This window comes from Scophthalmus maximus, chromosome 8, assembly GCF_022379125.1.
Source record: "Scophthalmus maximus strain ysfricsl-2021 chromosome 8, ASM2237912v1, whole genome shotgun sequence".
Taxonomy (NCBI): domain Eukaryota; kingdom Metazoa; phylum Chordata; class Actinopteri; order Pleuronectiformes; family Scophthalmidae; genus Scophthalmus; species Scophthalmus maximus.
In genome coordinates this window covers 16,352,522-16,367,197 of record NC_061522.1, presented here as the reverse complement: position 1 = coordinate 16,367,197, position 14,676 = coordinate 16,352,522, and the positions used below count along the sequence as shown (strand labels likewise).

General features: G+C 40.1%; 1 protein-coding gene across 1 annotated transcript in view; it reads left to right on the top strand.

Moving 5' to 3' along the window:
- rbm20 (RNA binding motif protein 20) overlaps nucleotides 1-14,027 on the top strand; it is a 44,380-nt gene extending 30,353 nt beyond the window's left edge. The window contains exons 4-14 of the mRNA XM_047334121.1: nucleotides 48-157; nucleotides 1,245-1,345; nucleotides 6,653-6,799; nucleotides 7,258-7,389; nucleotides 7,472-7,551; nucleotides 7,637-8,342; nucleotides 8,420-8,506; nucleotides 8,631-9,210; nucleotides 9,741-9,806; nucleotides 10,954-11,075; nucleotides 12,978-14,027. Coding sequence (XP_047190077.1) covers nucleotides 48-157; nucleotides 1,245-1,345; nucleotides 6,653-6,799; nucleotides 7,258-7,389; nucleotides 7,472-7,551; nucleotides 7,637-8,342; nucleotides 8,420-8,506; nucleotides 8,631-9,210; nucleotides 9,741-9,806; nucleotides 10,954-11,075; nucleotides 12,978-13,046 — 2,200 coding nt within the window. The 3' untranslated portion in view covers nucleotides 13,047-14,027. The remainder of the gene's footprint in view (nucleotides 1-47; nucleotides 158-1,244; nucleotides 1,346-6,652; nucleotides 6,800-7,257; nucleotides 7,390-7,471; nucleotides 7,552-7,636; nucleotides 8,343-8,419; nucleotides 8,507-8,630; nucleotides 9,211-9,740; nucleotides 9,807-10,953; nucleotides 11,076-12,977) is intronic.
- Nucleotides 14,028-14,676: the final 649 nt, after the last annotated feature.

Below are 14,676 nucleotides of genomic sequence, written 5' to 3'. Positions count from 1 at the left end.
AAGGCAGGGGAGAGGCAGCTAAAATCAGCCTTCTGTGATTGTTGCAGCTCCGCCGCGGTATCAGCGGGAGCTGTTCACTACGCTGCCGGCAGGCCCTCTGATGCAGGTCTGAACCCCGGAGCGACCAACTCCATGGTCTACTCTGCTGCGAGTCAAGGTAAGAGAAGACATTCATCACGGCCAATCAACCAAGTGTCCCTTTTTCTGCTGGTGATTTTAAAGGGATGGTTTTTCTGATCGCTGGATTGAGCGAAACGCAGTGCTGGTGGTCCGGGAGTATTTATAGAGCTACGTGAGAGTATGAGGCGGCATGTTTTTAGAACTTGACATGGTGTATTTTGATACATTGATTTATAACGTCAGAATAAAGTGTTTGAAATTCAAAATATTGCGGCCATGACACTAAGTTAAACTTTGATTTGTACTTGGGTTTATGACTTTGGTTCACGTCTTATTACAGCAAACCCACAAACCTTATGACTTGTAACATAACATACTGAGCACCTGTTCTCTATCACAGCGATAGTATATTTCCACTGCATTGCATATCTCTATCTCTATGTATTCCGTCATGTCTTATCACTTAAAGACATGCCACCCGTGTGTGGCCCAGGGAGCAAAAAGAAAATAAGGCTTTAATGTGTATTAATTCACCGTTTTTATCGAATGGATCCTTTCGCAATCTCGCAACCTCGCCAGTTGGAGAGACGGTCTCTCATTCTGGTAACCATGGCTACATTTTTTTTTTTGCCCTTGTGTAAAGTTGTCAGTGTTTCAAGTTTGGTGGACAATAGCTGTAAATATAAAATGTATTCTTTTGAGTTTTTCAAATCAAAAATGTTATAATTTTTCAGAAACCCTGAATCCGTACCACTATAATTAACATTGCCTTCATGCAATTTTAAGTTTAGAAAACATTGTCTTTTGAGTTCAAATCAACTCTAAATAAACCTATGAAGATATCCCAAACTTTTTTAACACCAAACCGCTGCTAGAACAAACCATAGATCATAACAGACAGAGTCACTACACTTCCCAGATGTCAGTTCTTAGCATGGATGAATATTTTTCTTTCGACCTATTTTTTTCAAACTATTTAAAGTGGAAAAACTGATAATTTTGAATGAAACATCTCGTTGGTAATATTTTTTATTACGCTGAGCCATGAAGTGGACCAGTGTAACCCGTCTTGGTCTTTTGCATGCGGACAATTTAAAATCAAAGTGTTCTAATTGTTTCCGCAGATGTTTCCTCAGGAGCCAATGCATCATACTTGCCAGCTGCAGCCATGAAGACTTATCCCATGTCAGACACAGGCTTTGCCCCGCACCAGCCAGAGTCAAAGGTCAGACAAATGTTTGGAGTTTCTTTTTTTTTTCTTCACAGTTTGTGACAAGTTATGAAAAAAACACTGGAACATGGTTACGGTTGTACCATGATTATATCCTGTTTAAAGAGGCATTAATAATTGACTCAATGACTCTTGTAATAATATACTTGATGGGAACTGGACAGATTTCATTGTTTTTTTGAGGTGCAGAGAGAGAGAGTCAGACCTATAGGTTATGTTATTGTATATCTAGTAACATTTACATTGCATTTTTTAAAAATATATTTCATTTCTTTTATGTATCTTAAAAATATTGTCTTGATCCATAGCAGAAACAAGTATACAAAGTGAATAATTACTGAATGCAAAATTTGTTCTGTGTAATGAATGGACGCGGATCCCCTTGTTGACAGCTGCTGGGGCCCAACGGAAGGCTTTGTCTGAGCCTGACATCTCTTTTCCACTGAACTGAACAGACAAACTGTGCCATTAAATATTGTCTGGAACGTGGTGAGCTTTTTGCCACCTAATCATTTAGTTAAGTTGGATACAATTTAAGCGGTAAAATGTGGATATGTAATAGCTCTTTGGTTTTGAGGAAGACGTAGTGTTGCGGTAAACCATTGCATCCTTTTATTTCTAATTGCACTGTAAAAGATTAGACCAGTTTAGACCAGACACAAGTCAGCCATGTCTTTAATATCTGCCTTTCAGAGCAGAAACAGTTTCATTTTAGCTAAAGTAGCCGTCTACATAAGCTTTGTACAGGGCCATGATCCAGCTACATCACACACATGCAACTGTAGTGCTATTAGAAAAGGCTTTATAATTTTATCAATATTTAAAAAGTAATTTAACTTGTTTACCCCATCATTTTATTATCGGATACAATCTGTAAAGACAGTCAAAATGTAACACAGTCAAAATGTGGAGGGTGCAGACATTTAAAATATGTATAGGTTACCAACAATGGAGTAAAAGTAAATGTTAATCTCATCGATTTGTCATTGGTTCCAATTAATCAAGAGTTCTCCTGAGAGCCTGTGCAGAGAAATTGGCTGTTTACAAGGCTTGAGAAACAGCAGCTGTTGATCAGCGTCCATCAGCGCAGTGAAAAATCAGTCCCAGCGAACCTGGGAAAAGGGCGAGCGTGGTGCCCCGCATGCTTTCAACACTTAGTACACAGTGACACGCGCAGATAATGCAGGAGCACATTCCTGTACACAGACACATTCTGTACACACCGAGCAGACAAAACAAAAAGATCGGTGCATGGTCCGTATCTCTTTCTGCTTGCACCAGCTCTTTAATTAAGCTATTGTATATCACACTGCTCAAATGTATGATGCTATTCTCAATATATATATATATTAGATGAGACATTTTATTTATTTTCACAGGAATGTGTAGTAAAATTTTACAAAACTCAAATTGGAAAGGTATTAATTTGTTATGTGCTAATAACCCAACCAACTAATTAGATACTAATTTACATAACTCGTAAAGACCATACTGCAGTTATACTGCTGTGCATTTGGTAGAGTGTAAAAACACAGGACTTGAAGAGAATTAGAGGAAACAGTACAACTGTTTAAACGGGTAAAATAAGGAAATTTTAAAAAAGCTCAGGAGTTAATTAAAACTGTTAAGTGAAAAGTAAAAACATGAATTAATGCATTTTAGAGCTGAGATTAAAGAACTGGGTGTTCCGTAGAAAGCTGGAACATAATCTGAAGCCATGTTGTTTTAATTCCATCCCTTCTTCCATTCCAACAAATGGTTGTTTTTTTTATAAACAGACATATATATATATATATATATTCATATACAATTGCCTGTTTATACAATTTGTCTTTTCTTCATTGCCAGTTGATCCTATTCAACAGGAGCCTGAACTCTTATGTGAAAGTTACGTGTGTCATTGGTTTGTTATTGACAAAGGGTTTTATTGTATCTGTGGGAAAATATTTATAGGCTGTGCTACATGAACTGATGTCCGTCGCTATAAATGCCCACCTGTCAAAGCAGAACAGGTGGAGTTTTATTGTTTCAAATCCCTGTGTTGAGCAGAGTGCCCACATAAAAGAGCACATGCGAACACATGCGCGGACAATTTGTGAACCTAACTAGTGTCCTATTTGTGTGTGTGCACGCGAATATTAAAAATTAAAGAAACACACTGTAGAAATCAAACTGTAGAAATCAAAGTAACATTTAAGATACATTTCAATGAAACGGCTGTTTCTGATAAAGATAAAGGTCAAATCACTGTAAGGTGTACGCAGAAGCAGACACTCAAGATGTGCCTGAGCACACAGCGTACACAGACGTCCGTTTTTCTGGGCCGCAGACTGTCAGTGTCAGTAACCCAGTAGCGTCATGTGAAAACAGAACTCAAACAGAGATAAACACAGGATTACAGCTAACTGCTGTAAGCAGCACAGACCCAAAGACCCCCGAGTTACACGCCCAGGCCTCGGTGTAAAGTTTCAGGACTGGTGAGAGACATGGTAAAATGATCTGAGGGTTCGGCGTGCGAGCGCCCTGCGCAGGGACGCGGGGTAAAACTGTGAAACCCAACTGACCGTCTTCTTAGATCCTCCAACATGGATACCGCTTCGTACAAATAAACAGGCACGTCCTTAGGACAGATTCCAGCCAGTGGCGGTCAGCGCCGCTGTCAGTGAAAACAGGGAGGCGCCATGTGACATGGGTGTTATTCTTTCCACCATTTGGCCCCAGTTGAGCAGGTCGTGGTGTTGAGAGTGTGATGTTTTCACCAACAACACACATGGCTGAACACACTGTGGCTGGCAAAGCCATTACCCCTGTTTACTGTAGCCTGTTGATTATCTGCTCAACAGATTTTCTTTGAGTGAAAAAATACACTAAGGGAAAATTTATTTTGTACATTTTCATAGCCGTTATCTTCAGGCTAAATTTAGAAAATTTTAGATTTAAACAGATGTGATAAATCCCATGAATGAAAGAATGTAATAAACATATAAATAATTATTTGGCGCTAACCAAGTAAATTGGCTAAAAATACTACTTTCTGTTATATGTATATATATATAAATATTTATTTAAATTATTAGACTCATTCTATAATGAATGTGACTGACATGTTTTGTGGATGAATCAAAGCATGAAAGATTTTTCCACAAACTACTCAAAGTTTCTGTTTTGTCCTTATGTTGTAAATCCCCTCTTCAAAGTGGACTTTTCGTTCATGGGGGCACTCCACACGCTACACACTCGTGAGTACGCCGTGACAGAGCATAAGTCTGCACTTCTGGTCTGCGGTCGATAGAAGCAACTACTGTTCGAGGCCTGAGCCAACCCTGACAGTGATATCAGTGCTGTGGTGAAACTGCTTTCGGGCTTTGGACAGACGACATTTTTAAGGTCAGACATTAGCGAATGCGCCGAGCAGCGAACAAGACTCTTGTTCTCTCTAATTTTCCACGGGTATAAACAGTTTATTCCTGGATCTGTTTATTGAGCCCGACCTGCATTGACCTTTTGTGTATTCTGGTGGTGCCCGTGGCAATGGCACAGAGCCGTCAAAAGAATTATCACGCCTGCATCTAAAACCGTTAAAGTCAACTCAGACACCATTAGGGTTGTGGCATATCTAGGAATCCGGCTCTTCCACAGAGAGACCGTCAAGGTCTCTTGTTTGTGGTTGTATGGGCAGTAACATTGTGGCCTTTCCAGGATTAAAAAAAATTACTGTCAGAAATCCAGCGGATCTGGTTCGTTAAATCAGGTGCCCCTGATGCATAGTAAAGTGACTTTGAGGTTGTTAAAGCCTCCGCCTGCCCTTTGTTCTTTCTCCACTCCGTGGCTATTGGACCCAGTGTCAAGTGTATGTTAGTGTTGGGTTTTCCCTGAACAAATTCCCTGTAATAACAGAGAGCCTGGCCACTGATCCAAGGTGGAATTAGGACCCTCAGGCTGTCCCACACATGGGACTGTCTGTCAGGTCTGTCGGCCCGCGAAGCAGGGGGAGGAGGAGGGGCACCAGAAAAAAACTGCAGTTGCAGCATAACGGCTGCACAAACAAGACTCTGTGATATAACAAGCTGAGTTTACAACTGCTCTCTGCGGTGATGCTGAAGAAACGCAAGGTATCTAATGGTATGCAATGACTCATTTGATATTGAATATGCAGTAAACAATATATCAGTCAGTGGTCCGTTAATGTGTGTTTTATATGTCGTGGGTACATTTTCAGGGAAACTAATGGGGAAAATAAACACTGCAAAAGTTGGTAATTTCAGCTCATCATAACAGTGAACCTGTTTGTACGAAACACAATGCGTGCTGGTCTTCCTTTCCACATGTGTCTGAATCTCAACATCCACAGTCCCTGCTGTGGTCGAGCTCGTTCTTGAAAGGTGCGACTTGGGAAAGAAAGAGGTAAAGAGATTTGAAGACAAATATAGCAACAGGGCGATGGAAAAGAGGACGGTGCCAATATCTTAGCTGAATAATAGATTGTCAGACACAAATACAATACGGCTGCTTGAAATAACAGCACATTATAATCTTACAACTTCTACATCCAAAACAGATGATATATCTTTCATTTTCTCAGCACTGTATCTCTCTGCAGTCTCTTGTGTCTACATGAAATGTTTTACTGATCTATTCTCCTTTAAGACAAAGACGAGGGGGAAAAGACAAATGGATGATGAGAAATGCAGGTCACTCACTAACTATCCTTGGCAGCCTGGAGGATTTCTGTCAAATGTGTGAAACGTCTGGGGCCAGTCAGCTGACAAGTCTCTTAATCCAAACAAGAAAACTTTCATTATCACTGCGACACCAGAGCCAAGGGGAATATTAATAGACGCAATGAGCCGGGGTCCATCAAGGAGGGAAAACGACATGGCGGCGGTGTAATCGTGTTACACTGATGTTAGACAGACTCTTTCCTGCAGTATGTTGGACTCTAACGTGCTACACAGATTGTTAAAAGATCACTTAGACCATCAAGTCTATCTTCACGCTATTACTGTAGGCTCGGTCCAAAGTGCTTTTGTACATAAATGTTATACCTTGTGTATTTAGCCACGTACAAACAGAAAGGGGGACCAGTTAGCCCACACACTCACTGCAATTCAATATCTTGACCAACAACTTTTGGGTTTGGTGACTGTATGCAGCAGCTCAGATGCTCTCTCCTCGTAATGGGACTTGGTTTGTGCACTGAAGTTAACAACTGAACAAAACCAGATGATCGGCTCAGTATATACAAGTTATATGTTCAATAATATTCATGGTGGCTCAAAGTTTTATCATTTTATTTTGCAGCCGTTTCCTCCCAGAAAAGCAACTGTGGGTCGAGTCGTTCACATCTGCAACCTCCCTGAAGGCAGCTGCACGGAGAATGATGTCATCAACCTCGGAATACCATTCGGCAAAGTCACCAACTACATCCTCATGCGCTCCACCCATCAGGTACAATGACAGTGTTGTTTGTCCATAATTTGTTCTTTGTATTTAGCAGTAAACATCTTGCTTGCACTTCGTAAAAATCATACAACGCACATGAGATGCTTGGTACCAGTGTGTCACTGAGCAGTGAGCATGGAAACACCAAACATTAAAATAAGCACAATGTAGGGTCAAGGGTCACCGCCATCCTCTCACGGCTGTTTGCAACAAGAAGTCAGTGGGCTTCCACTACCAATGGCAACACGTAATGTCTGACCCACATTTTGTATTATTTCAAGTGGTTGTTATTGATATTCGAATCATGATATTAAATGACAATGCAAGTCGTGGTGAGAACCAGAGTCTGACTTAAATAAACTCTGACATCTGAGAAGTGAAATGTGTAGTGTGAATTGCAGGATAGACCATATGACTGTCAGCAGGGGACTTTTGTTTACAGCAAATTTCTGTTTTTCCATTAGGCATTTCTGGAGATGGCGTATGTCGAAGCTGCTCAGGCCATGGTTCAATACTACCAACTTACTCCTGCAACGCTGAACAATGAGAAACTTCTCATACGAATGTCCAAGAGGTACAAGGAGCTGCAACTCAAGGTGAGACTCAAACAGAGTAGCAGGTTATTTTTTTATCCGGGGTTGTTTTAGCCAATTACTAAAATGTTGTTTTCCCGCGTAGAAACCAGGTAAAGATGTTCAATCAATCATCCATGATATCACCTCTCAGAGGGAAAGGGATGAGATACAAGAGCATGAACAGTAAGGGAACTTTTCATTCTCCCCTTAGTCTCAAATTGTTGTCTTTGTGCAGCTGCAATCTTCAAACCACTTCATTATCTTACAGCAGCTACATGCCAGAGAGACCACGCTCCCGTAGCCCCGTCAGCCGCTCTCTGAGCCCTCATTCCCATAGCCCCAGTTTTACATCCTGCAGCTCGGCCCACAGCCCCCAGGGGGGAACATGCAGGGGTCTGGAGAGAAGCAGCAATGGCCTTGGCCCCTGCCGGGGCTCTTGGGATTGGTCGTCACACTTGAGAAGGGGCGAGGAAGAAAGGGAGAGGGATGATCCCTGGAGGAATGGCGGAAGCATGGATGACGATCGGCCTAATGGACGATCAGCCGACCGTCGGAAGGCCTACCAGAAACCCTTGGATCATATCAGCTCCAGACCTGCTGATGAGCGAGGAGGAGGAGGAGGTGGTGAAGGGATGAGGGCCAACAGAGACTGGCACCCACGAAGCAGCCCCAAAGGCGGGTCCTTCAACTCTTACAGGAACATGGAGGACGACTTCTACATGAAAGAACAAATGTACAAGTCAGACAAGCCGCCCAGACCTCCATACCAAAGGCACGATACAAAGTCGAAGAGAAGGGGTGGTGGCGATTACCGCGGTAGGTCGAGGCATTCTGAGTTTGAGATGAGCGAGGAGCCACTTTGCAGATCATCGGAGGAAAAGAGGAAGAGTTCACCAGACAGGGGCAGAAGCAAAAAGACAAGCAGGAGGCACACTCCAGAAAAACACGAGAGGGAAAATACTACTGAAAACACTGTGAGTAACTTTTGTAAATCTACATCATTCTTGTATACCTGCCTCGTGTGACGCAACTAAGTCAATACTTTCCTCAGGATCGCCAGTCAAAAGAAAAATCTGTTTCACCTCAGCGAAGCAATAAACCAAAAGAGGCTACTGAATGTAGTAAGGATATGGAAGCGGTAAGTAAAGATTTTGATCCGTATGATCTATTCAAACTCATTCAGACCCTAATTTAACCCCACAGGTTAACTGTTAACATTCGTATACCCTCCTAACAGCTCTTTTGTTCAATTGTTTTCCTAGGAGAAGGAGTGGGAGAGTGGAGTCGAGTCTGAGGAGGAGTGTTGGTATCCTAACAACATGGAGGAACTGGTCACTGTTGATGAAGTGGGAGGAGAAGATGATTCCATTATTGAGCCGGACCTTCCTGAGCTGGAGGAGTATGCTTCCTGTCCCAAAGAGACTACGCAGGAAGAAGCGGTAGAGGAGAACACGTCACCACCTGCCTCTTCCTTAGAGGTGCCGGAGACTGACAAGAGGTCTGACGAGGAGCGGTCTCGCAAGGATGCTGGAGACCAGGCGGAAACGCCTGTTGCCGAGATAGCCGGGAGTGTTTTAGCTGCAACCAGTCCTGAAGAACCGAAACTCAGTCAAGTGGCTCCCGAGCTGCCAGTCGCCGACATCAGCGACTTCCCCAGTGAGGAGTTCAAGGCTGCGCTGGAGGACACGTGTTTAGGGGATAAAGTGAACAACAGTGGGCCCTTAGAAGAGCCGATGGAAAATCATGTTACAGTATTGGAGGACAGCAAGACCCAGGATGAAGGACCGGTCACAGAAACAATCACTAACGGGGCACAACTCAAAGATGGCATTGTCGAAAAAGGTACCGTCCATATGAGAAATCAAATACTTTTTGTAAATTAGACAATATCTAAATTGATGAAGTTATTATTGTTTCATACTATCATTAATTCTGGCCATGCTTCTCTTTTATCAAATGTAGTAATTCACTCAGACTCATTGGTTTCCTGGTTGCCTCCAAATCCAAGTTTTACCTCTCGTGTGCCATTTTATACATCCAGGCCCCCATCGTCACCATGGGCGTTCTGATTTTAACAAAATCAGTGACTCGGTGACTATGAACAAAGCTGAACTATTCCCATATACTCCTAATTTATACAGGAGCCTTCTGGGAGGATATTTTTCTTGCACATACAGTACATACATAAAGTTTTGATTGCCGAAAGTTTTCGCAAACTTCAAAATCTTGGTGACAGATTCATGATTATAGCAATATAACACAAGGTGTGCACCACTTGCAGGGATCTTCCTGCAGCTCTTTTTGATGTTGTCAGGTGAAAGTAAGTATGATTTGTAAGGAGGTTATAATTCCAATTTATTTTCCTTTTGCAGAAATTGAGGCCTCCTCGCCTTCTTCTGAGCAAGACAAGGCTATCAGTGAACACAGCATTCCTTTGGGTAAGCCTAACACATTTTATTGCCATTCTGAATGAGAGCTGTATTAGGAATAGATTAAATGGGGGAGGATGTTGAAGCATAGTCAGTACGGTTCCTATTTTCTCTGTGAAAAATATCATCTCGCATGAAATAAATTGTTGCAGGAGGAATAATGGTAAGAAACGAATCCTGTTTCCCCGGCTGGATTCATCCCAGCAGACTGGTCTATATTTAATCGTTGTCAAGGACGTTAGGTTTCATGGAGTCTTGAGCCTGTGGTCTTAGTGCAGTGTTATCATGTTCACCATTAATAAGTGCACTGACAACCTGTTGCATTAGCACTCTAATTGACATGGCATTGCTTGGCCACTTGCGGACCTATTTCAGTGAGCGGGCTGTGAAACGAACCCCAGTGAGATGATTATTTATATTATCATTGGGGCTGGAATGACATGGCCAAGCACATGGCCTGTCAGTGGTGGGCCTGCTGCACGGAGACTTACATAAGCCCTGATGCAGTGTGGCAACAATAGACCACAGCACAGACCGAGAGCTGTGTGTGCCGTGAGCTGTCGGGCTATTTCTGTTGTATGATGTCCCCAAGAGTGAGTGTGTGTGTGTCCAGAACAGACCATGTCCATTGATACCCTGGCTGAGATCAATTTACCCCCGAAGGGTCTTTTGGTTGTTGTTTTTATCATTTTGGTAATTTTTTTAATTGTCACTAATATAAGAAAAAGTAAGATAAGATGAGATGACAAGATGAGATGAGATGACAAGACAAGACAAGATAAGATAAGATAAGATAAGATAAGATAAAATAAAAAAGGATAAAATAAGATACAAGATAAGATACAAGATAAGATACAAGATAAGATACAAGATAAGATACAAGATGATACAAGATACGGTACGAAATTATTCAAAATGATACAAAATGATGCAATATGATAAATTGATACAATACATTGATACTATACTTTTATTTTACTTTTCAAACTTGGATTTGGTTTTAAAATATGAATGTTAATTTTCAAAGTGAGACATCAATTGTAGCATTTAATCCAAAGGATTCCAGTGTTGCCCTAAAGTACTGTTCGATTTGTGAGAATCTGTCATACTTGTTTTTGGAAATGAATCCTATTCATTGGGTTCCTCTGTCCCACAGGAGTGGAGTTCGTTGTACCAAGGACCGGCTTCTACTGTAAACTGTGCAGCTTGTTCTATACCAGCGAGGAGAATGCAAAGACCACACACTGCCGCAGCACCGTACACTACAGGAACCTACAGGTACACACTGCACAGTGACACAGCAGTCTATTGGCTGACGACGATGATGATGATGATGATGATGATGGTCTGGAACTAGATAGATCCACAATATGTTCAGTCTTTCTTCCCTGAATAAGTACAGTAACTGTGTGTCTGTGCATGTATGAACATGATGCACAACATGTCTGCTAGTTCATTCGATGCCACTCCTTTTATGTAAGTGGGTTTAGTGCCTGTGTGGTCGACAGTCAGTGTGGTCTGGTAGTAGGATTCAAGAGATCACACCACCTGTTTCTGGGAAGATGAGTAATCTCTGTGTTTCATACTCAGCACATTCATGTCATATTTTTTGCTTTGCCTCTCTTTATATATTTGTCCTATTTATGGGATGAATATATTTAACTTTGATGCAACACAGTGTTTTCTGTGTTACCCGTATTATTCTAATATGCTCTATGTGTATTTTGGAGAAATCGAATATCAAATCAGTCTGCCAATATATTCAACAATAAACTATTTTATTGTATTTATTTTTCATACCCTCTTTTCTGTTCGCTGATAGATTGTAGTTTTGCAAAGTGAATAGTACTGAAAAACAATTAGTTTAATAAGTGAATAGACAACTAGGAGAAAATCTGTTGTATAATTAATATGATATTAAATTTAAATAATCAATTAAGAGTAAGTTATCTAAACACTGGTACCAAAGTCTGGAATTTGAAGATTTTGTCTGGCTTTAGATTAGATCTCATCATGCTCTGTACAGTTGGTTGGACCCCCCCCCCCCCCCCCCTTTTTTGTCATTCTTTACATGTAATGTCAATTAAAAATATGAAAGACCAACTAAATCAAAAATAAAAACACATCAATGCAGTTAGCTGGTTTAACACAAATTTAGACAAATGCAGCAATACATACTGATACAAACATACAAATACACACATGCCTGTAAACGTGTCGCTGTATTAGATTTCTGATTATTGGCCATTCAGCAGGAAGCCATCTTGCATTTCTCTCATCCCCGGCTGCACAGCTGAGGAGAGCGATTCCCTAACATTTGATGGATTACATTCCAAGAAGTAGAAAAAGAAAACGTTATAAACACTTGTGCTGTCTGTCAAAGCCTCTGTGTTTGTGTGTCCTGGTGTTTAATGGTTTAACTTTACTGTTTGTTATTCTTTTGACCATAGACGTCGGTTGTATCTACTTAGTTAAACCTCAACACTCACATTTTGCTGTTGTGAATTTGTTTCTGAATTCAAAAGAAGTACAGTATGTGTGAATTTACAGATATTTATTGGTTGATTACATTTTTTTAAATGATCAACTGTATCTGATTTTACAGGCATTGTACAACAGTGCAAATTCATGTCTGTTTTTTTTAGCCTTAGAATTTTTTCATGTTGGCTCTTCATTTTTCAGCATCTGATAAGTGCATATAACTGAATAAGAAATTAACTCAATCTAGTAAAGAAGGTTTAGCCGACATTAAATTTTTTGGGGGGCTAAGGCTGATATTTTGCTGTAGCTGGTATTTGATGATGTTGAATGATATACACAATTCAATACACACATTTTACAGATTAGAATTTGTCATTTCTAAATTGTATTTTTGAAAATCCTACTGAAAATTATTTTGACTCCTGGTGACTATGTTTCTCGTCAGTACCACCATTGATAACCAACTGAGTTTTTCTAAAACGTTTAAGTAGCTGACAGTGTTCAGTAAAATCCTACAATTACCTCCACAATGTTGCCGGTGGAAATCATTGACCCGATCATTGCTACACTTCAATGCTGACTTTGTGCACTCAAATTCACAATTTCAGGAAAGATATTTTAGATTTATCGTACTGTCTATTGTGATTTCTTTTGGATTGTAGATATTTACTTTTTCTTTTTTCTCCCGCTCATCCACAGAAATATCTATCACAGCTGGCGGTGGAAAGTCTGTCGGACACACTTTCTGAAACCTCAGCTGCACAGTGACATCAGCTTGACCTCTCACCTCTTGTAAAGTGAAGCGCAGAGGAAAGATTTGTGTATGTGTGTGTGCTGTATGTGCCAGGCTATGGCCAGCTACAGCATGGATAATTTGACGCGGAAACTGAGGTATGTGGACAATTGCATTGGTTTTGGTACGTTGGTGGGAGGGATGCTTGGATGTATGGCAATGACAATACCAGTCATGGATGCTCTCGATTTTGTACGTACCTAAAGTGTAATGTATAGTGAGGCTACTGTATTTAAATGCATTTTGTTGTTGTTGTTTTTTTGGTTTATCAATTTTACTATGCTTTATTTTATTGGGTTGTGTGTGAATTAATTTGTTATTTTTTTGGAATGAAAATGGTTTTGCAATGATGTCCAACTGTTAGGTGAGAACACAAACTTGAGTTTAAATCAATTATTCTCATGAGGTTACCTTTAATTTGGTGTGCACATTGTCCTCGCAACAAGATAACATTTACAGCTGCAAAATGACTTGACATTTCTGTCAAGAAGCATTTATACTGCCAGGTATTTATAAAGCTGAGGCAGATTCTCAGGTTTGTTGTATTTGTTAAACAGATTTTAATGTATAGCACGGTAAACAAGATTTACATTTTTATTTATATCTGAGGCTTTAAAGGCTCTTACAGGTTGCACTGCATTTTCGGTCAGGTAAAAATGTAAATAATTTCGACTAATAATGATGCAACTATGCAAAAATGATCTTTATTTCCTCTAAATTTGATGTTGACTTTAAACCAAGACAATACAGACATATCGGATGAACTTAAACTGGACCATGTGTTTAATTTACCATAGTTAAACATGCAATGTTTCATATTACAGTAATTTGTTTCAGAAGGATTATCAAGCCAGACTGTTTTTGTATACTGTGAATAATGATCCTGTGACATCAGTGAAAGTTTTCTTTTCTTATTATTTTTAATGTGAAAACCTTCAATAAATGTTTCAAATATTTCATTTGGTCATCAATATCTCAACAGTTACAAATTCATGCAAATAGATCCTGGAAATGGTTCCAATAAGTATTTCTGCATTTTTCTCAAATGAACACTTCATATAGTTTATCTTACTGTGTATGCCATGTGGTTATACAGTCACGAACACCCCAATTAATATGGTACAATTCACCATCCATTTTGTACAGTAGCTAATAAAAGGACTATTATTGGGACTGTTGTAAAAGAGCACCCCCAAGTGTTAAGGGCAAAAAACAACAACAACATCTGAGTGCCAAAACTAACTTAAATAAATGTGTATAACTCAGTTTAGATGGACCCTGACCAAATAACTGTGAGTTTTCATTGATTTTATTTATAGCTTACTCACATGGTATTTTAACACAACCTTATGTAATTGAATTAACTGTATAGGGGGGAAAAAAGTAAAAAAAAAAAAAAACGGATTATGAATATTGGACAATTAACAGTATTGATTATCATCACTATTATCATTTTCATTATCATCATCCATAAACCAGTATGTTGTTGCTCGAAACAGTTATCTCCCATAATAAAGGGCGCAGTTCCACTACTTTACCAATAGGGGGCAGCCGTTAGTAAACAACAAAGACCCTTAACATGCGAGAAGAAAAATCCCGTGTTGC